Source organism: Vespa mandarinia, chromosome 2 (assembly GCF_050613455.1).
Source record: "Vespa mandarinia isolate Hongniang chromosome 2, ASM5061345v1, whole genome shotgun sequence".
In the NCBI taxonomy this organism is placed as follows: domain Eukaryota; kingdom Metazoa; phylum Arthropoda; class Insecta; order Hymenoptera; family Vespidae; genus Vespa; species Vespa mandarinia.
In genome coordinates, this window is record NC_140811.1 from 644443 (window position 1) to 657895 (window position 13453).

Here is a 13453-nt window from a genome sequence, read left to right on the forward strand (position 1 = left end):
GAAACTGAGCCATTAAAATCCCACGAATTGGATTTACAATTTCTTGTTGAACACGTGGTGCAATAAGGTTAATAAAAATTATCTAAATTTTCTAATCTATTTTTACACTCAAGCTATTTATATATCATAAATAGAAAGAAATATTGCAAAATGGAATATGTTGAAAATTTTGACACAGCAACACAAAGTAAAACAGTAATGTGAGTATATCCAATTTTCTATTTTAGAATAAAAGAATAATTTAACAATACATTAATTTTATAGTTTGTGCTGCGAATGTGGTGCTCAAATTGAACCGAACCCTGCTAACATGTGTGTAGCATGTTTGCGTACAAAAGTTGATATTACCGAAGGTATACCTAAACAGGTAACTCTTCTATTTTGCAAAGGATGTGAAAGGTAAATATTTTATTTTGTAAATATATCTAGCATATGTAAACTTATGTATATATCGTGGGATAGATATTTACAACCACCTATGGAATGGATACATGCAGCTTTAGAATCAAGAGAATTATTAGCATTATGTTTAAAAAAATTAAAAGGATTAAATCGTGTAAAGTTGATAGATGCTGGTTTCGTTTGGACAGAACCTCATTCAAAAAGATTAAAGGTAATTTTTCTATTAATTTTTTAATACAATTTAAAAGTTTTTATATGAAGGCTTTATAGACAAAATTTTATTTTTTCCTTTTTTTTACGTACAAATTCTTTCTAGGTTAAATTAACAGTACATGCAGAAGTAATAGGAGGAACTGTTTTACAACAAATATTTGTTGTTGAATATATTGTGAATCATCAAATGTGTGATGATTGTCATCGTACGGAAGCAAAAGATTATTGGCGTGCATCTGTAAGTATTATCAGACATTCTCTTTCAAAAGATCAATTATTATATAATAATTATATAATAAAATCAATAGTTTTGCATTACTGTTATTTATAAGCTAATAAATAAAAAACGCTTTATTTAGGTACAAATTAGACAGAAGGGTATAAATAAGAAGACATTTTTTTACTTAGAACAGCTCATTTTAAAACATAGAGCTCATGAGCAAACTTTGGGTATAAAACCTATTCATGGTAATTTGAAAAATCACCTTTTATAATTGATAAATAATGACTAATAATTTTATAGATTATATTTTATAATCAATAATAAAAATATTCTGCCAATGATATAACGAAACAATATAAATATTAATGTAAATTCATATAATAATTTCAGAAGGATTAGATTTTTTCTATGCTAACGAAGCAGCAGCTAGGAAAATGGTTGATTTTTTGGTAACTGTTATACCCTGCCGTTATCAACATTCCAAAAAATTAATTTCACATGATATACATAGCAATATTTATAATTATAAATTTACCTACAGGTACATTTATATTGTTATTGTTTATGTATATATATATATCGTTATAAGTTTATATATTTATTATTAATAACAATTTTTCAGTGTGGAAATTGTTCCAATTTCCAAAGATAGCATAGTATGTTTACCAAAAAAGTTAATGCATCAATTAGGAGGATTGAGTTCTATTTGTCTTGTCTATAGAATTACAAATTCCATACATCTTATAGATGTTTCATCTGGACAAAGTATGTGATAGAAAAGTACTTTCTATTACTATATATATTTATAATATAATATAAGTCTAATGGAAGTAATATGATGATATAAATAAGTATTTGTTTTCAGTTGCAGAAGTAAGTGCTACTATATTTTGGAGATATCCTTTTAACAGTATTTGCAATCCAAAGCAATTGATTGAGTATATAGTAATGGATATAGAACCTGTAAAAGATAAACATAAGAAAATTTTTCCAGGTCAAGGAAGTATTTCAACAAAGGTATATAAAATTTATTTTATTTTTACATCAATCAAATTACTTTTATATACTATTGATCTATTTATAGATTTATTTATTTATCAATTTATATACTTTTTCCATTAGCATGTTATATCCGATGTCTGGTTAGTCAAAGCTGCAGAACTAGGAATAGTTGATAGTCCAATTCATACTCGCACACATTTAGGTCATGTACTTAAGCCAGGAGATTCAGCACTTGGGTAAATTCTTTTCCAATAATTACAAATAATTAATTATTATATTGCAAAGATATAAATCTGTATTCTTATTCCAGATATGCCCTTGGTAATAGCAACATTAATGATGATAATTTTGATAAATTAGATAGCGATACAATACCTGATATCATCTTAGTTAAGAAATTTTATGGAGTTGATAAAGCTGCACGTCGTAGAGCCAGAATATGGAAATTGAAACACATTGCTGATGATATTGTTAGCATGAGTACAGACAATAAGTATGTAATTTTTATTATAAATAAAAAATATATAAGTATATTTTTATATGGACATATTTTATATTTAAGTCTTATTTTTGATATTTCAGTGCGTATAACGATTTCTTGGATGAATTAGAGGAAGATCCTGAAATGCGACAAAATATTAATATCTTTAGAGATTCTAAAAAACATATTCCTATTGATACTAATGAAATCGATCCGAACATTCCACAAATTACACTTGAGGAAATGCTTGATGATCTTATGATTGATGATGATAATAGAATATGTCAGGTTTTAGAATAAAATAATAAAATTGTATTGTTTTATTTTTTTTCTTTTATTTATAATAAACTAATGTCGATCTAAAATTTGGTAAAAAATTTTTAGATGTAATATCGGGCAATTGTAGCGAATAATTTCAATATGTTAATTTAATTTCAAATAAGATCAATTTCAATATAAGTGGAAAGATAAAACTCAAGTACTTTTTTTGATTGTATTTGAAAAAACAACTTATCATATATCTATTTATGAAATATGCCACGTATAAGATCATGTTACAAAAAGGTAGGGATGATAAGTTAATACCAGATTATTTGATGAACCATTTTTGTCATTATATGAATAACTGTAACACTCTCTTAAATTAAACTGTTTAAAATAGATCAATATGCGATTTAACACCATATTATTTATTTTTTCTACATTCTCACTTGTAAGTGGTTTCAATAATGATATACAAGGTAATATAAATTCGAATTAATATATTTTTGTATACTTTTTAATGATACATATTAATCTCCCAACTGCTTCTATTCAATATTTTCTATATAGAATTATTTGATATTATATTAATTGAAATTCTAGTTATATACATACATACAAGTAAAAAAATTACGTATATATAAAAAATTTATCATTTTTTAAATATCTTATTAAAAATGATAGATATCAATGTTACATCAGTGGTGAATGAAATTACTAAATGGGTAAACTCAGGGGAAGAGACAGAAGTATTTCAGGAATTAATTCAATTTTTGACTCTGCCAAATGAATTACAATTTACCAATTGGAGAACTTTCACTGACTTAAATAGTATAGGTATTTGTACTATATGCAAATCATTTCTTAAAACTTTTATTACATTCCGACAACAAGGCATGTCTGAAAATGATATTGCAAAGAAGATAATTAAATTATGTGTATTATTGAATTTTCAAACTGAGAGAGTTTGTACTGGTGCCATCAAATTGAATCTGGTATGTGCACGCCTTGTTACATTTTACAACATAAATATCAATACTTGTAATTATAATTAAATATATATATATAATATAATATCAGATGATTTATTTTTTTATAGCCAATAATTCTTTATATAATAGACTCAAAACCAAATATAAAAGCATCCGATATTTGTGGAATTGTTTTGGAATCTATATCTTGCCCTTTTGATACTAAAAAGTATGAGTGGACAGTTCCCCTTGATCATATATCTATTGAAGAAATGCCTTTGATAAAAAAAAATAATGATACAATTAAAATTGTACAAATAACTGATATCCATTATGATCCTAAATATGAGCCATATGGTAATTCATACTGTAATGAACCTACCTGTTGTCGCAAAGGACAGAATATTACAAACTCAAGTAATAAAATAGCTGGTTATTGGGGAGATTATAATAAATGCGATAGTCCATGGCATTCAATAGTAGATATGTTGGCTCATATTAAAGTAACACATCAGGTATGATTAGGTGAAAGTATATCCTGATGAAAACAATTTAAATCCTATATACTTAAATCCTATATAAATCATTGCTGAAAAGATTATTATTTTCAGAATATTAATTACATTTACTTTACTGGAGATATAATAGATCATAGTGTTTGGGAAACTTCAATAGAAGGAAATATAGAAAATATTTATAAAAACTACATTGAGATTTATAAATATTTTAAGAAAACACCAGTTTATCCTGTACTTGGTAATCATGAATCACATCCTATGAATCAGTGAGCTATTTGTATTATTGATATTATTTTAAATTTAATAACAAGTCATGAAAGAAAAATGTAAAAAATAAACATTTCTTTTTACAGATATGCACCTCAAAGTATAACAGATGATAATTTAAGTACATATTGGCTGTATAATTTAGTGGCAGATTTATGGATCAGTTTTGGTTGGTTACCAGAATCTACCCGTGCTACTATCTTACAAGGTGGATTTTATACATTATCACCTAGAAAAGGATTTAGAATCATAGCCCTGAATAGCAATATTTGTTACTGTTATAACTGGTGTGTAATAAAAAAAAAAAAAGAAGAAAAAAAAATTCTTTTGCTAATACAGGAAATTATTTTTTTAGGTGGTTATTATATCAACACCAAGATCCTAATGGGCAATTAAATTGGTTAGTGGAAACACTTACACAAGCTCAAAAAAATAAAGAACTTGTACATATTTTAAGTCATATTCCACCTGGTGATCGAGATTGTCAATATATATGGAAAAGGGAATATATTAAAATTATTAACAAATTTTCTCACATTATTGTTGCTCAATTCAATGGTCATACACATAATGACGAATTACGTGTTATTTACAAAGATAAAGATGCAAAAAATGTTAGTCATATAGCATGGAATGGAGGTAGCTTTACAACTTACGAATATTTGAATCCAAATTATAAACTGTATACCATTGATAATAATACTCTCGTAAGTTTATCTATTTAGAAAGATAAAGTAATTATTCTATATAATTTATATTAATATTTGTAAATTATTTCATGTTCACAGATGGTTGAAGATTTTGACAATTGGATGTATAATATAACAGCAGCAAATGAACATCCAACACAAAGGCCACAATGGTACAGATCGTATTCGTTTAAGAATGAATATAATCTTACAGATTTGTCATTAGATTCTTTAAATAATTGGCTTGTAGATAAGAAAAATAATATGGATACCTTAGATCGATATTATAAGTAAGTCTATAAAATAGCATAACACAATGATCAATATTTAATAATTCTTCTTTTTTTAATCTCTTTAATATTCAATGTATTTTTTATTTTTTTTTTTTTTTTTTCAGGAATTTTTTCAAACATGCTGCTCCAGCTTTGCAAACAAGCTGTGATTTAAAGTGCAAAGAACAATATATGAATAATATTATTGTTACTGTACCACACTAATTATTATAACTTGAGTTATAATATTAAATTATGAGGACTATATTGGTGATGCTTATTCATCTTTGCAAAGTAGATTAATGATATATCTTAATTATAATCCATGATATATGTACACTTATTGGCTTCCATTTATTTTGTAATAATTAGGAAGAATTTTATTATATATTATTTGTTATACTTAATTGATTATAATAAAAATAAATATTATTCCTATTACATTGTGAATTTATAATCATTTAATTTGAAAAATCTCATATAATACTATACGTATAATTACATACAATATCTCTATAAATTTTTTTTATTGTATATTTACATATTTACAAACTATTATCTATATTTATATTTTTTAGTTCTAACCATTTTATCTGTGGGTGTCGTAATATCTTTTGTGATGGTATTTTATCTAAAAGATTAATCTGTGAAATAAATAAATGATAGTGTTATTTAATTTATATAATTAGAATATCATTATAAAATGATAAAAAAATCTTAATTTTCAAATACTACTTAATAATTTTTAAATAAATTTAATCGAATTTTTTCACTATATTAAATAAATCATTATATTTTCAGTTAATTGAAATAAGAAAAAGGAATTTTAGATAGAAAATTTACCTGTTTCCTAACATAAATCAATAGTTTTTCTATAACCTCTGGATTATTGCATTCTAAATTGAAAAATGTTTCCCATAATGCGCGTGCTAGTACTTTGTCATCAGACATTATACCTTCATCATAAGCAAGTATAGCTGCATTGAATTGGTATGATAATTCTACCTTTTGTTCTTTTCTGATATTTGGATTAATTTTCTAAGAATAGAATATGTTTGAATAATCAATTTAAAATAAATATTGCGAATCATATTTTACAAATCAAATAATAATTGAGCAAAAATATTAATATTATACAATTCAAATATTTTTGACATAAAAATTGATAAATTAAATCTTTATAGAAGGAATTTATTGTTTCGAAATATATAAATGATAAAAGGAATATGTGCATATACACTTACTCCTAACATTTTTGATCTTATTTCTATATCATCCCACATTGCTTCTACTAAGGCATTTCTAGCTAGTTTACCATATTTTCCTTCCGCCATAAGACGTACCATCAACATCCATACATGTAATTCTGTTATTAAGAACCATGAAAAAAATGTATCAGCCATGTTCAAATCTGTTTAACAAATAACAGATTAGTCATATACAATTGTTAAAAGATCTTGGATGTTTATGCAAAATTATATATATTTATTACATATATACACATATATATATATATATATATATGTATATGTATATATGTTAATAATTAAAGATAATAAACATACCTTTGTAAAATGTAGAATAATCAATTTTATCTACAATATATTCATACTCTGAATAGGCATGTGTTTTTATTTTCTAGGAATAGTAAAATTTACAATTCACATAAATATCATTTAATAGTAAATAATCTTTCTGTAATAATCATAATTTTAATATACTACAATTTTATAAATGTTATAAATCTCTGTATAAGATATTAAATTTATAGGAATTAAAATATATTGATGTTACTAATGAATTGTTACTTACAGCTCCTTCAAAATCAATGAATTTTAATTTTTGTAGTATCCATTTGAACGTACTAGTTGATTTCACTTTTTCAATGGCAGAAGTTTTAACAGTAGCCGTTGTATGAATAATTCTAGTTGCAGACCATTGCAATGTGCGTGCAAATGATCCATGATTCCAAAGTTTAATATTATCACATTGTATATACTTTCTATTTGTCAGTAGAGGTACTATACACTAATCATTTGTTTTGTTAATATAATTATATATTTATACATATTTATGTATATACACACATACATATAACTGGCATGATGTAATTTAAAATACTCATATAATGTAAAAAAAACTTACTATAAATTTCATAAATAAAAATTATAAACTCTACTGGGATTAGATTGGAATCTATTGATAATAAATAATAACTCACCTTTATAGACGAAAACGCCCTACTATATTGCATTTTATTTTATTTATTTAAATGAAAAATCTTTAAAATGTTTTATTCGTTTTGTCATTGAAAAATAATCAAACTCGTAGAATTTGTACGTACGTATGACTAAAGTGCTGCTCGTAAAAGTTTTGCCAAACGGTGAACACAAGAACTTCTACTGAAAATGGAGGTCACCCGATGATCGAATCCACAGATCGTGAGACCACATTTAGATATAATTTCTTTGCTATTTTCGCACGGAGCCGGTTGTTAATCCTCAACACTGGTAAATATGCTTCTTCTTTGACTAAACAAAACGAAAATCATTGAATGGAAATTGATTTTCTTGTTGTAAAATGCAGGAGAGACACTACACATTAGCTATTCTTCTTCGTCCTTATATCAATGAAAGACTATCGTATTTTCTCGTCTTTTTTTTTTGTACTTAATAATTAATCGCAGAAATATAATTCAATAAAAATGTAATTATATGTGATGTTTTAATTAAATAACATTTACAATATGTATTTTTGATATGCTTTGTATTCTTTAGATATCATTGACTAAATATTTATAATATATAACAAATTTTAATGCATTTAAGTTGTAAAAATATATTATAAATTATAATATGTCATTATAAACATGTATGAATTAAATTTATCATTAAATTTTATCTATAATAGGATTTATCTGAATTAGAATATACTTAAAAGAAATTTATATATTATTCCAAGCTCATATTGGAATAATAAATATAAATCACATATTTCTTAGTAGCTTATTATATTAAATAAATATATTAAATTCAAATACTGATAGATATTTATATAAGATTATATATTATTATTTGCAAACTTTATTTAAAAATTAGAAATATATTTTTCTTTTTTCTATAAACTTTTGGAGCACATTAATTGGAATAAAAATATTTCTTTTCTATTTTTTTTTTTTTTTCCCTTTTTTTCCATTAATATGAGCATTAACTTTTATCGTTGTAAAGCCTCATTTTAATACTTCAATTTCATTTATTTTCAGGAAATGAAGTCAATGAAAGCAAAGTCTAAAAATAAAAAAAATAGTACGAAATTTGGAAAAATTAAATTTGGTACAAAAGAAACAAGTAATGTGATTACACCAGATTTATCAGCTTTAAGAAAACCTATTGATATAAGTGTCTCAAGATTGTCTCAAGTTAGTAAACTTCTTGAAAGCGGTAGTGATGAGGTTAAAGCAATTTTAGCTTATGAATGCGATATTGTGTATGAGTGCCGTGTTTGTCGTAGTTTATTTAGAAGCCTTGTTAATTTCATTTCTCACAAAAGAGTATATTGTAAAGAAAAATTTAATATTACTTTAAATAAAAATACTCTCACCAATGATGATGAGGTTAGTGCATTAGTGATATATCTTTCTGTTTACTAGTAATTTAACTAATAAAGTCAATGTCAATTTATCCGATAAAACTTATAGGCATATACCAAAGGTTCGTTTATACGTTTACATATACCGGAACAAGAAGTAGTGAAAGAAAATTGTAATAACGATAGAATTCTTAGAAGTCAAGCCAATAAAGAAGAACAGAAGAAAGATCTTACTACTATAATAGATATGCTTCAAAGAAAGCAAAGAATATGTGATAATTATAATTTACAAGAAATGAAACTTAATAAGAATTATGACAATTCTAATATCCTGTATTCAAATAAGGTTAACGCACAATATGAAATTGATAAACCAGAAATTTCCATTGTTTATCAAAATGATTTAAATGAAACAAAGGTAAGGTTTAATTTAGCCATAATTAAATATACTTTGTATTATTAATAATAATTTATTTTCTTCTTGCTTATATGGGAAGTACAGCAGGTGTGGATTCTACACACTATAATAAGAAAAAGAGTTCATATAAATATATGCCTAATGTGATTTTATACTTGTATTAAATTATAATACTGTTATCACTAATTGTTTCCATTTTTAGACAGTAAACTTACAAACTATGCTAAATCAAAATATTGGAATATTAGGACCCAATGGACAACTTTTAGAAAAAAAGGATGTATACGAAGATAATCATTTGATCCCATCTTTGGCAAATGAAGAATATAATGAATTTGGCATTGACCAATTGTCTACTACCAATTTGATTTGTTCTATATGTGGGTAAATTTTTTATTTATTAAATCATTTGTACTTTTGCTTAATTAAATTGTATTTATCAGATATTAATATATGTATAATTATATGTAGGCAATGCAAAGTTTTCCACCAAAAAGACCTTAACATTTCATATGAAAACATTACATACATCTCATCGTATATGTTATCCATGTCCTTGCTGTCCGAGTACATTTGTGAATACATGGAGTGTATATCGCCATCTCTTTAAAAGTATTTAAAACATAATATATTTGTAGTGTTTTACTTTTTCTTGTAAATTAATAATTAATAAACTGCACGTGTAAATATTTTTTGCAGTTCACAGAATGTCAAATGAACAAGTACGAAAGTTGAGAATACAGATTCAAGAAAAAGCATTTCGTAAGGAAATAACACACGCAGAAGATACAGAGCAAGATAATGCAGTTAGCAAGCCTATTGAAATTATAGACTTAAACGGATCTAATGAAACTCGCGTACGTAATTTTATAATCTAGTATTTATATCTAGTGTTCTTTTTATCTAAATATTTATGAAAATATTTGAGTCTTCAGATTTTTATATTTACTGGAATATTATATTTTAGGAATGGATGAATCATTTGGAAACCGATTCAGAGATTCAAAGATGCGGCGGATGTGGCAAAAAATTTGATAGGAAAGCTGCTTTATTTTCGCATTCGCAACATTGTCAGAGGCGAATTGCTGCATATAACGAAACCATAATTAAAGAAAAGAAAACTCCAAAAGGTTCTCCAGAAACAACGACGAACAGTAATACCATATTTATCGTCCCGGTTATCGCAGAAAATTCTCCGGAAGTAACAGAATTAAATGAAACATCTATTCGTGTAGAAAACATAACTACCCTAACAGATGCAGACTGGGATATGATTGGCAATGAGCACTCTAATGATAGTGAAAGTACTGATATAGTTAGTGTATCATCACAAATAAATGTTTCCCAAAATCAAGAACTATTTAATAAAAACATGAACAAAGATTCATCTCCGTCCAATAATACTTTGGATAATCCTGAAATTGTATATACATCTGAAACAGTTGCTCTAAAGAATGGAAGTAAAAAAAGGAAAGTAGTGATAGATAATCAGTTGAAGGTATTAAATGATATTATAGGTGAGTATATTTTTTTGTATCTATAAATTTATGTGTATAAATTTTAAGCTTACTATAGAATATTTATGTAAATTATTTAATTATTTATTAAATATATATTAGGTGGATCGGAAAGTAATGTCGTGTCTGCGCATGTCGATATTTGATTGTGATTGAAAATAAAAACTTGTTAAAAATTTATTCGTTTGAATCTAATTTAAGAAAGCGACATTACTTTCCGGTCCACTTAATATTATATATATATATATATATATATATATAATATTAATATATATATATAATATATAATATATATTATTATAGGAACAAATTCGAATAATTCAAGTAATAATATTAGCTCAACTTTGAATTCATCTACTGATGTAAGAAACCAAGTTGATCAAACAACAATAATGGAAAATAAAATAGCTACCATAGCAAATCTTCGAAAGTTACAGTGCCTTCCATGTAAAAGGAAATTTACATCAATGACGAATTTACGTAGACATATGGCCATTCATATTGGTTGGAATCGATATCGTTGCAAGCTATGTAACTTTAAATGCTTTGTAAAATATGATTGTGTTGCTCATTGTAATAAAATGCATAACGCTCAAAATAATCGTACAGTTATAACAGATATGGTTGTAGAAATACCACAGAATCAGTATACATGCAATGAAGATATTGTCATTGATGTAACTAATATGGAAGAAAATGTAAATGAATTTAAATCAGTTAGTTCTTCCAACTCTTTAGATCGCTGTAAAACAAAGAATGTGACTGTGGATAAAAATCATAAAAATGTAGTAAATACGAATGTTGACAATATAAAAGCTGGTACTAAAGAAGTACCTTGCTCCAGTGATAAAGATGATAGCGTTTCTATTACAATCAACAATGAAAACAATAACACTTCGAACTTTAGTAAAAACAGTGAAAACAATCATACTCGAACGCTGGACAGTGACCCTGATCTTAAAAGAATGGTTATGGAAGTCATTTTTGGCACGCCTGATGAATGTTCCTCAAAACAGCTGGAATCAGAAACGTCAAGCTTTACAAATGATACAAACTCTGATAAAAAAAATGATAGTAATGAAAGTAAAACAGACTGTGAAACTAAAGATTGGAATGATTCTAATTCTTCAATATCATCAGGTAGTTTAAAACCCCAACGTCCTATACGTAATCGTGTAAAACCAGTGAATAAAGATTTCATTTATGATCTAAAGGAAGCGGCTTTTCGCAAAGAAACTGTAATTTCTAAGGGGACGTCGTATAAAACATTAAATAAAAAATCTTTCCTTCGTTTAAACAATGGAGAAGAAAATTCAGACATTCCAGTAGAACAACTATCATCAAAAGATTCTGTTGTGCCACTGGTAGTACCATTCGAACAAGATAATAACGCAGATAGATCAGAGATTAAAACAAAATCAGCAAATTCTAAATCTACTACAATGAAAATTTCACGTGTGCCACATATTACACAGCAAGATGGAATCACAATAATGGAAGAAAAATAAAAATAAATTTGTATGTTTTCACACATTTAAATGAATTTCATCGATATCATATTTTAATTTAAAGTTATATCATATTTTCATAATTTATCGAAGTATATTAAATTTATTAACATTCAAATATTAACTTATAAGAAATAACAGATAAATTTGGCACATAGTGACATATGCAAAATAGCACAAACATTGCAAAAAGTACTGTTTTATGTTTAACTATTGTAAGTATCAATATATAACATTAAATAATGTGTGGCAATTAACAATATTGTATAAAATTACATTTAATGAAAGCAACTTTAAATTTTGGAAACATACTAAAGTTATATGTAAAGTATATTCATACTTCAAATATAGCATCAAAGATTACGTACAAATGTAAAAGAAAATAAATTTATGTTATAAATAATATATAGTTCTTATTATTGATTTTTTAAATATATATATATATATACACACATGCGCTTACATGTATATAATATTTTCTGATATTTATTTTCATTAAATTTTATACCTAACAAAACAAAGTTTTTAATTCCCGGCGAAGAAGTCCGCGAGAATGCGTGCGCATCCACGGCTGCGCATAACGGTAACGTGACGAGTCTTCTGATTGGTCGAAGACGCGAGTAGAAGGGATAGCGGCTCGCGTCGTAAAGGGGAACGCTTGCCGGTCGGCGGATTGGCACAAATGCGCGACGAACGGCGCCGAACGCGGATTGAGTTTTTGGACATATTAAACGATATTTACGCGCGGGGTTATAGTGTAGTACCAAACGCGGCACAAATGCCGCTTGCAAATCATATACGTCCGTGATATTTTTAAGTGAATAATCATCGAAAATAGCGATAGTGTATCGATAGTGTATACGACAAGTGGTATTATCGTGATTGGTGTAAGAAAGAACGCAGAGGACACATCGAGAAAGAGCTGGACCAAACCTCGTAGATTTTTACGTCTCTCTTTCTCTCTTTCTCTTCCTCTCTCTCTATCTCTCTCTTTCTCTCTCTCTCTCATTCCCTCTCTTTCTGTCTCTCTCTCTCTCTCTCTCTCTCATTCCCTCTCTCTTTCTCTCTCTACTTTCTTAACGTGAGTATAGACTATTCTTTTTTCTTTTATTATATATACATA

The 13453-nt window shown here is 26.3% G+C and overlaps 5 protein-coding genes across 11 annotated transcripts in view; 4 read left to right on the forward strand and 1 right to left on the reverse strand.

Moving 5' to 3' along the window:
* The first annotated feature begins 1 nt into the window (after position 1).
* On the forward strand, positions 2-2621 carry Nmd3 (60S ribosomal export protein NMD3). Its single transcript, XM_035887905.2, has 11 exons — positions 2-200; positions 265-399; positions 463-613; positions 719-853; positions 975-1083; positions 1229-1379; positions 1461-1603; positions 1704-1855; positions 1961-2076; positions 2151-2333; positions 2423-2621. The coding sequence occupies exons 1-11, from the start codon at positions 151-153 to the stop codon at positions 2619-2621; spliced, it is 1524 nt and encodes a 507-aa protein (XP_035743798.1). The 5' UTR covers positions 2-150.
* A 125-nt stretch (positions 2622-2746) lies between these two features.
* LOC118451410 (sphingomyelin phosphodiesterase 1) lies at positions 2747-5652 on the forward strand. The gene is made up of 9 exons (XM_085655198.1): positions 2747-2885; positions 2983-3061; positions 3267-3577; positions 3682-4068; positions 4165-4337; positions 4425-4625; positions 4694-5045; positions 5127-5317; positions 5425-5652. The coding sequence occupies exons 1-9, from the start codon at positions 2856-2858 to the stop codon at positions 5522-5524; spliced, it is 1824 nt and encodes a 607-aa protein (XP_085511324.1). The 5' UTR covers positions 2747-2855; the 3' UTR covers positions 5525-5652.
* A 110-nt stretch (positions 5653-5762) lies between these two features.
* Uqcc1 (Ubiquinol-cytochrome c reductase complex assembly factor 1) lies at positions 5763-9021 on the reverse strand. 2 transcript variants are annotated; one of them, XM_085655199.1, is made up of 7 exons: positions 8900-9021; positions 7521-7830; positions 7112-7327; positions 6865-6937; positions 6544-6710; positions 6143-6337; positions 5763-5943 (listed from the first exon to the last, which is right to left on the reverse strand). In XM_085655199.1, the coding sequence occupies exons 2-7, from the start codon at positions 7551-7553 to the stop codon at positions 5845-5847; spliced, it is 783 nt and encodes a 260-aa protein (XP_085511325.1). In that variant the 5' UTR covers positions 7554-7830; positions 8900-9021; the 3' UTR covers positions 5763-5844. The 2 variants fall into 2 exon arrangements, with proteins under 2 accessions (XP_085511325.1, XP_035743704.2); XM_035887811.2 differs by lacking the exon at positions 8900-9021 and having other exon boundaries at positions 7521-7912.
* On the forward strand, positions 7689-12641 carry LOC118451361 (uncharacterized). 3 transcript variants are annotated; one of them, XM_035887804.2, is made up of 9 exons: positions 7689-7809; positions 8562-8912; positions 8997-9305; positions 9508-9685; positions 9777-9917; positions 10005-10162; positions 10273-10459; positions 10541-10822; positions 11126-12641. In XM_035887804.2, the coding sequence occupies exons 2-9, from the start codon at positions 8565-8567 to the stop codon at positions 12328-12330; spliced, it is 2808 nt and encodes a 935-aa protein (XP_035743697.2). In that variant the 5' UTR covers positions 7689-7809; positions 8562-8564; the 3' UTR covers positions 12331-12641. The 3 variants fall into 3 exon arrangements, with proteins under 3 accessions (XP_035743697.2, XP_035743696.2, XP_035743698.2); XM_035887803.2 differs by having other exon boundaries at positions 10273-10822; positions 11126-12640; XM_035887805.2 differs by lacking the exon at positions 9777-9917 and having other exon boundaries at positions 10273-10822.
* A 350-nt stretch (positions 12642-12991) lies between these two features.
* The window catches only part of Tsp66E (Tetraspanin 66E), a 31228-nt gene continuing 30766 nt past the window's right edge, over positions 12992-13453 (forward strand). For all 4 annotated transcript variants that reach the window (XR_004841080.2, XM_035887810.2, XM_035887807.2 and 1 more), the window contains exon 1: positions 12992-13411. The gene's annotated coding sequence lies outside the window, so the exon portion shown is untranslated. The remainder of the gene's footprint in view (positions 13412-13453) is intronic.

Bases quoted from the DNA above. Each gene is read 5' to 3' on its own strand.
- Nmd3 (XM_035887905.2), top strand. From the start codon at position 151: ATGGAATATGTTGAAAATTTTGACACAGCAACACAAAGTAAAACAGTA. The intron at 854-974 runs GTAAGTATTATC...CGCTTTATTTAG, and splicing joins AAGATTATTGGCGTGCATCT to GTACAAATTAGACAGAAGGG. The intron at 1,380-1,460 runs GTACATTTATAT...ACAATTTTTCAG, and splicing joins AATTATAAATTTACCTACAG to TGTGGAAATTGTTCCAATTT.
- LOC118451361 (XM_035887803.2), top strand. From the start codon at position 8,565: ATGAAGTCAATGAAAGCAAAGTCTAAAAATAAAAAAAATAGTACGAAA. The intron at 8,913-8,996 runs GTTAGTGCATTA...TAAAACTTATAG, and splicing joins CTCTCACCAATGATGATGAG to GCATATACCAAAGGTTCGTT. The intron at 10,163-10,272 runs GTACGTAATTTT...ATTATATTTTAG, and splicing joins ACGGATCTAATGAAACTCGC to GAATGGATGAATCATTTGGA.
- Uqcc1 (XM_085655199.1), bottom strand. From the start codon at position 7,553: ATGCAATATAGTAGGGCGTTTTCGTCTATAAAG. The intron at 6,338-6,543 runs GTAAGTGTATAT...TTCTATTCTTAG, and splicing joins TAAGATCAAAAATGTTAGGA to AAAATTAATCCAAATATCAG. The intron at 5,944-6,142 runs GTAAATTTTCTA...TTTATTTCACAG, and splicing joins TGATTTATGTTAGGAAACAG to ATTAATCTTTTAGATAAAAT.
- LOC118451410 (XM_085655198.1), top strand. From the start codon at position 2,856: ATGCCACGTATAAGATCATGTTACAAAAAG. The intron at 4,626-4,693 runs GTGTGTAATAAA...TTATTTTTTTAG, and splicing joins ATTTGTTACTGTTATAACTG to GTGGTTATTATATCAACACC. The intron at 5,318-5,424 runs GTAAGTCTATAA...TTTTTTTTTCAG, and splicing joins ACCTTAGATCGATATTATAA to GAATTTTTTCAAACATGCTG.